General features: G+C 34.1%; 1 protein-coding gene across 1 annotated transcript; it reads right to left on the bottom strand.

The window, feature by feature from the left end:
- Positions 1 to 1,594: 1,594 nt before the first annotated feature.
- On the bottom strand, positions 1,595 to 1,933 carry LOC145814108 (uncharacterized). The gene has a single exon (XM_082910633.1). It carries the CDS (start codon positions 1,931 to 1,933, stop codon positions 1,595 to 1,597), a length of 339 nt encoding a protein of 112 aa, XP_082766759.1.
- Between the last annotated feature and the right edge of the window lie 6,555 nt (positions 1,934 to 8,488).

Raw genomic sequence — 8,488 nt, 5'->3', positions numbered from 1 at the left:
TCTTCAAGCCAGTCCGAAGACGAAACTAAGTCCAAGGATCAGGCTGAGGCCGAGAAGAAAGAAGAGGTTACTGGGGCCAAGTCCCCAACTCTGAATGAGCAAGTCTTGGACTTGACTCAGGATGAGGAAGACGAGGTCTCAAAAGAAGCCACCCCTGAGAAAACGATCTGACGCGCCTATTGCTGAGAAGAGCATCGACCAAACTCTCCAAGAGATTGATGTCGAGCTCGCGGCTGAGAAGGCTGCCGAGAAGAGTTCTCAGATGTCTTCCGAGCCCCAAACTAATGCTGATGCCGAATAGTCTAGCATTCATATTTTTCCTTTGTGCTTTTTTACTTTTGAAACAATGTAAGCTTTAATTTGGCCAACGTGCCTGTTTTGTAATCTGAACAACTATCATTTAATGTCAGGCCGAAGAGCCTTCTTTCCATGTCTGAATGCAAGTCTTCTATTTTTTCTTCTAAGTGTTGCATGTATGCCTTTTCTCTACTATCTTGTGTGATCCTATACTTAGAATAATTTGCATGTCTTCAACATACACCTTAACTCTGTAATCTTCTCGGTGTAGAATACTTCAGTTATTCCCACCGATTATTTATCTCGGCCTTGGCTTAATGCTTGAAAATATTTTCATAAGTGTTAGCACCTTACTTTTACTTATCAAGACTTCTGTCTTCCAGTATTTTCCAAATCTTGGTAATATGGTAATCTCGGCAATATTTTGCAGATACTTCTTTAGAAATAACTTTGGCTTAACTTCAACTTGTAAATTGTTCTTAATTTCAACAAGTGTTAAACCAAATTTTCTTTCAACATGACCTCGGCTTAACTTCAACTTGTAAATTCTTCTTAAAATTTTAACAAGTGTTTAAACCAGTCTTTGCTTGTAAATTCCAACTCCCAAGCATCATTCTCCAGCTCTCTTCCCCTTAATGTGAACTTAAGTTCCACTTGAGTTCTCATTAAGCACGTGCCAGTAATCTTGTCGCCGAGATCAGATTCAAACAAAGACTGGCCCGAGGTCATCAACCTCGGTCTCCTTGTTAATCTAATTGATATAGATTAATTCAACTTAGTTCAACTCTATTATATGCAAGTATAGAAACTCTACCATAGAATAAGTCTAAGTTATTCGTCATGTTTCAATCAGAAACATCGCCAACTTAGTTCAACTCTATTATATGTAAGTAGGAACTCTGCCATATAATAAGTCTAAGTTATTCGTCATATTTCAATTAGAAACATCGCCAACTTAGTTCAACTCTATTATATGCAAGTAGAAACTCTGCCATATAATAAATCTAAGTTATTCGTCATGTTTCAATCAGAAATATCGCCAACTTAGTTCAACGCTATTATATGCAAGTAGAAACTCTGCTATATAATAAGTCTAAGTTATTTGTCATGTTTCAATCAGAAACATCGCCAAGTGACTGGTCAGTCATACTGCACAAGTTTAAAAATCAAGCTAAGACTTTATTATTAGTTCGGCTAATAACAAGAAACTTAAAAAAAAAACAAGAAATTTAATGATAAGAAAAACTTCAAATTGCAAGTATTCTAGGGTCTTGGCAACTCTTTACCCTTACTGTCTTCAAGCCGATATGCACCATCCCAGGACTGAGGTGATTCTGTAAGGTCCCTCCCAATTTGGGCCAAGCTTGCCCTCTTTGGGATCCTTTTTGTTCCCGACGACCTTTCTAAGGACGAGGTCCCTAACGTGGAACTCTCGTGGGTTAACCTTTTTATTATAAGCCCTGGCAAGCTGTTGCTGGTATGCCCCAAGCTGAATTGTTGCTTTCTCCCTTCTATCTTTTAGTATATCCAGTTCTCGGGCTAAGAATGTATCATTAGTCTCATTCTCCACTTCCTGGGTTCTGATCCATGGGATGTCGATCTCTAATGGGATTACTACCTCTATGCCAAAAGCCATGGGAAATGGGGACTTCCCAATTAATATTCTCGACCTAGTCTGATATGCCCATAGTAGACTGCGTAACTCATCTACCCACTTTCCCTTAGCTGCTTCCAGCCTCTTCTTGATTCCATCCAAGATGACATTGTTGGATGCTTCTACTTGTCCATTGCTTTGAGAAAAACTTAGAGTGGAATAGTAATTCTTGATCTTGTATTTTGCACAGAAGCTCTTGATTAGCTTACTGTCAAACTGTGTACCATTGTCTGCTACAATTGCCCTTGGGATCCCAAACCTGGTGATGATGTTCTTCCATATGAAGCTCTTCACGTCAACATCTCGAATCTTTGCAAGAGGTTCAGCTTCCACCCATTTGGTGAAGTAATCTGTTGCTACTAGCAGGTACTTCCTTTGTCCAGTTGCTTAAGGCAGTTGTCTAACAAGATCCATGCCCCATTGGGCAAATGGCCAAGGGCTGGACACTGGGTTCAAGTTCGTTTCTGGTTGATGTATCAAAGGTGCAAACCTCTGGCACTTCTCACATTTTCTGACATAGGTTTCAGCATCGTTTTGCATATAGGGCCACCAATACCCCTGAATAATGCCCCTATGAGCAAGTGACCTGCCCCCAATATGGCTTTCATATACTCCTTCATGTATCTCATACAATAAGTCTTAAATTTGTGAAAGATGCACACACCTCAAAAGGGGTCCAGTAAAAGATTTCTGTAGAGATGTCCTTCTTCTGTCAGACTGAATCTTGCCGACTTCAGTCTGATCTTGTGTGCTTCTTTATGATTATCTGGCAGCTTTCCCTCTTTAAGGAATACTATTATTACATCTATCCAGCTTGGTCCCATCTCCACACACATTGCTTCATGCTCTGTGTTCAGTGGTTCTATGCTTGGACTTGAAAAGTAGTCCACCATTATCGTCCTTGCCTCTCCAGTTCCATTGCACTAGCCAAGTTGGCCAGAGCATCAGCATGGCTGTTGTCATCTCGGCTAACCTGCTGTAGTCGGCAATTTTGGAATAAGGCTACCAGTCTACCTACCTCCTTTACATAGGCCGACATCCTTTCATTTCGGGCTGCGTATTCGCCTGTTGCCTAGTTGACGATAAGCTGGGAGTCACAGAAGACTATTACTTCATCAGCTTCCATTGTTACTGCCAACTTTAATCCTGCGATCAGTGCTTCATACTCTACTTCATTGTTTGAGGCTTTAAACTCCAAATAAATGGATTGTTCCAGTATCTGCCCATCTAGAGATACTAGTACTACTCCTACCCCCGCTCCTTGTCGGTTTGAACTCACATTAACAAACAGCCGGAAGGAGTCGCCGATGTAAACACTGTATGGCCTGAGTTTCTCTTTTTTCCTCTGTTTGGTTATCCCTAACTAGATTTCTCCTTGTTCACCTGAACCTCGGCTCAACAGAGCCCGATGTGTGATGGAGCTTGATGTGAACTCAGCCACAAAGTCAACCAAAACTTGACCTTTGATTGTTGTTCTAGGTCTGAATTCCAGGTCATATTGGCCCAACACCACTGCCCATCTGGCTATGCTGCCTGTCAGATCTCCATGCTGCAACAGGGACTTCAAGGGATGCTCAGTTAACACCATAATCTTGTGGGCTTGAAAGTAATGATTCAGCTTCTTGGAAGCCATTACTAAAGCTAGTGTTAACTTTTCAAAGGGTAGATATCTGGTCTCTACATCTCCTAGGGTTTTACTCACGTAGTAAACTGCCCTTTGCTCTCATTTTTCTTCTCTAATCACTACTGCACTTACTGCATGTTCTGAGACTGCCAAATATAAGAACAGCTCCTCTCTAAGCACTGGATTTGAGAGGACTAGAGCTATGGTCAAATACTTCTTCAAGTCGGCCAAGGTGACTTCACACTCTTCCATCCATAGGAAGTCTGTGGCTTTCTTCACTAAGCTGAAAAAAGGTTTACATTTGTCAGAACTTCTGCTGATGAATTTGTTTAGGGCTGCAGCCTTTCCAGTCAGCATCTGCACTTGTTTTGCCGACGTTGGGCTCTTCAATTCTAAGATGGCCTTGATCTAATCCGGGCTAGCCTCAATGCCCCTTCTGGTAACCAAATACCCTAAGAACTTACCAGATCCAACTCCAAATGCGCACTTCGATGCATTGAGTCGGAGCCGATATGTTCTAAGGATGTCAAAAACTGCCTTTAGGTCGGCCAGATGATCTCCAGGTTCCTTGGTCTTCACGACCGTGTCATTTATGTATACCACCACTGTTTTGCCTATCAGATGCCTGAACATCTTGGTCACCAATCTCTGGTAAGTTGCTCCTGCATTTTTCAACCCAAAAGGCATCACTTTGTAGTAATACAGCCTTTTTGGGGTGATAATTGCAGTCTTCTCCTCATCTTGGATGGTGTTTGGGAAGTGAGTTTTTATGTAGATTTTAGTAGATGCAGGTTTTTATGAGATAAAAAAAATTTTGGTGTTTGGGAAGATAGTTGGGTTTTTATGTGGTTGGATGTGATGTTTGTGAGAGAAAAAGTGAAATGATTATGGGGTTGGATGTGATATTTTGTTTGGATGTGTTTTTTTTGGTTTTGCAAAACTTTTGTCTTTTAGTGGAAAAAATGAGAAAAAAATTTGGGAACTTGCTTCCCATTGCTCCTGCATTTTTGATCACATAGCTATCGATATTCGATCAACGTGATTTTTTACAAGTATATAGTACTCGACGATTTCTACACATTGAACGGTTCAGATTATCAAAACGGGACCCGTGGTGGGCCCCCACGAGCCCAACAGCACGGTCCAGTCCGGATCGGACCGGACAGAAGCCATACCCATCCAAAATATACCTCAAAACTCATTTCAAAAATTAAACAAAAATAGAGCTAATGTACAATTTCCTCTATCAATTTGCAATGGAATAATCATAATAATAATCACTGTGTTTGGTTTGAGTTTTCTGGATTAAGCTTTTTGAAAGTTGACTTTTTTGGTTTTTGTGTTTTTTTTTTTGTTTTTAGTGAATATTTTTTAAATTTTAAATATTTTTTATACTTTTTTTTTAGATGCACCTTACTTGAATATATTTAAAAAGTAAAAAATTTGTGAAAAAATATTTTAAAAAATTAATAAATACATAAAAATACAAAAAATATATTGAATTCTTGTATTTTTTTGTATTTTTGGTATTTAGTGAATTTTTAAAAGATTTTTTTTACAATTTTTTTTATTTTTTAAGTGTATTTATATTAGGTGTGTTTAAAAAGTAAAAAAATTACTTAACAAATTAAAAAAATTCAATAAAAATAAAAAAATACGAAAAATAAGAAAACAAAATTTTTTAAAAAGTGTTTTAGAAAATTGAAAACCAACCTAGGTGAATATTTTTTATTTTTTTGAAAGTGAGCATGATTAGATTTGCTTCCAACGGTCACATTTGAGTATTTGTTTAATCTGGAGATAAGGTAACGTTCAAATTGTTTCAGACGTTTGCTTTTTCTGTTTTTAGATGGACAAAGTTTGCTTTCAGATGTCGCATTGTTGTACGTGCCAAATTAGGACGAAAGCTAATAATTTAAAAAGTAGAAGAATTTTTTTTAAAATTTTTTTAATAATTATTATTTTTAATCTATTTAATTTTTTTCTAATAAGTTATAAATAGAAATTATATCAAGCAGACACGAACTTTTAATATAAAAAAAAAATGTTGGAGGCTTTAAATTTTTTAACAAAGATTTTATCAAATGTCTCACATTAGTGTGAACCTCGCACTTATATGAAGTTCATATCCATATGAGACATTTGATAAAATCTTTAGTAGAGATTTTGATATTTTTAGTATTACTCAAATCGAGTTGGGCTTTGGATTAAAGGGTATGTGTGTGCCAGTATGGTCTACCACATGTTCAAATGCGATAATTCAAATAATTTATTTTATCGATTCCTGCGTAGATATATCATTCATAAAAAAATTTAGGCCAATTTAAATTCGTAACCCTTGCATTTTATCGAATTTGTCTAAAAAAAATTAACGATCAATGTGTTATTAAAAATAGAATTTTTTTGGGTACAAATGCAGTAAAATCAATGAGTAATAAATATTGGATAGATTTAATTTTTTTAATGAATGAATAATATACACTTAAGCATAATAACATAAATAATTTATATCATCAAAACGAGACATATGATGAATCACACGAATCTGAATAATATCCTCCCATCCAAATAATGGATTGAAGAGAAGTTATGCCCTTACCTTCCTTGCCAAATAACATTATTGAAAAAATCATTAAAAAATTTGGGAGTAATGTCAAACTTTGAAGAGGGTTCTGAAATTTGAAATCTATTCTAAATTGATAGAATCGTTTTATAGAAGTTAATCTTTTTAGAATAACAGATTAAGCATTTGTTAATATATGGAGTTATTTTCCAATGTCAATTTACAAAAAAAAAAATAAAAAAAATAAAATGAATATTTTATGCAAACATATATCAAACCAGTGAAGATTTTTTTTAATATGTAGCATATTGCGATAATGTGCCGCGTTTTTTAATATTTTTAAAAAACATAATATCATTACAATTTTAATTTTAAATGTGAAATCTTTTCAAAATGGGGCTTAAGCTGGCTCTTAAAAAAAAAAAAAAATCATGGGAAGACAAAACAACAAAATGGAGAAACGAGAGAAATGAAATGATAATAACAGTAAAGAAATGGACAAAAAAAATTTAAAATGATAATAGACAAAAAAAAAAAAATCATGAATACGTGTGTCCGTGTTGTGTTTTTCCACGTTCTCTGTCAGGGGATTGATTGGTGGACGTGGATTGGTGGATTTGAAAAAGGTCCAGATTCTCTACCGCCCACATAGTGGCCTAGACCGTGTTGTTCGGATACATGAAATATAGTATGAGTCTTATTTTAATAATTTAAATTATTTAATATATAGATTTTGTTTGAGTATTTATTTTTACAAATAATTATATTAATCAAATATTAATAGTTATTTGATCTTATTATATTTCTGTTAATAATTTATTTTAAAATTATATTTAAGAGTTGTTTGGAGTGTCCTAAATAAGTGCACTTTTTATTTTTTTAGACTAAAAAATTAAGAAAAAAAATATGAATATTTGAGTTAACTTTTTGACTTTTATATAGGCGAAGTTGGGGAGAGTAGCAGTACGGCCGACCTATCTGGCAGAGTAGTTTGAAACAAGAAATTGTTGCCTACTTTTCGAGCCTTGCATTGGACGGTACAATTCGGCCTGTGGGGGCCATCACGTGTCCCTTTTTGATAATCTGAATTGTTCAATGTGTAGAAATCGTCGAGTACTAAATGCTTGTAAAAAATCATGTTGATCGGATATCGATACCTATCTGATCGGATTAATTTTTTTTTCAACCGCTAACTATAACACCATCTATTTTTTTATACAAAACTGATTCGATCATGCAGTTAGCGATATCCGTTCAATATGATTTTTTGTAAACATATAGTACTTGACGAGTTCTACACATTAAATGATTCATATTATTAAAACGGGACCCATGATGGCCCCCACGGGCCGAACAAGACCTTGTTGTTTGTGAACTGATCCTGTGCAATTTTTCCATAAAGTTCATTTCAAAAGTTTTTTTTTTTGAACGGCATTTCAAAAGTCTGTGGACGGCAGAATGTGTTGCAATGTATAAAATTATTATTATTATTATTTTTAGTAAATAGTGGTAATTTTTTAATTTTTTTAGTAATTTTTTGACTTTTTGAATTATTTGTAATATGTCAAACCAAGCCTTACTGTTGACAAAAGTATTATTTGATCAAATAGTTATTGATATTTGATTAAAGTAATTTTTCATAAAGATTAAATAATCAATAAATTCTACACATTATTATCAAAATAAGATCCGTAATAGGCTCCATAGACGTAACAAAATGTTCTAGACCAATCTTAAACTGCACAGAAGCTTAACCCTTTGAAAAACAAGTAATGTTAGGATTTTTTTTTAAAAAAAAAATTATCAAAAATTTTATACTCCCCAATTTCAAAATATTAGTTTTTTTATTTTTATTTTTATAGAAAATTTAACTTTTTTAGTATTATACTTCAAATTTTAATTAACTTTCCCAAAATTATTCTTTGATAGCATAATTATTACACTTTCAAAATAATAATATTAATAAATTTAAAAGAATGACAAAATAAAAAAATTATGTTATTTTAGTTTTTGATCTTTGAAAATGAATTAATATTTTAAGATAATAAAATGAGCTCTAGTTATATAACAGTGGAAAAAAAAAAAAAAACTAGCACATACATCACATCATAGTGGAGTCGAGCACTTTGGAACTCTTTTAGAGCCCATGTTTTAGAGCTCTAAAATATTTTTCATACTATAATATTTATATTTATGTAGAACTTATTATAATTCTGACTTTTTTTTAAAAAAAAAAAAATTGTAATAATTTTGTGTATTGCTTCAGTCCACAAAAGTATAAAGGAGCACCATAAGTCTCATTTTAACATTCTATTAGTGCGTAAATTATTTATAAAAAAAATTAAATTTA

Source organism: Camellia sinensis, unplaced genomic scaffold (assembly GCF_055761805.1).
Source record: "Camellia sinensis isolate YWXY unplaced genomic scaffold, ASM5576180v1 Unanchor1, whole genome shotgun sequence".
Lineage (NCBI taxonomy): Eukaryota > Viridiplantae > Streptophyta > Magnoliopsida > Ericales > Theaceae > Camellia > Camellia sinensis.
This window is presented reverse-complemented; position numbering and strand designations above follow the sequence as displayed.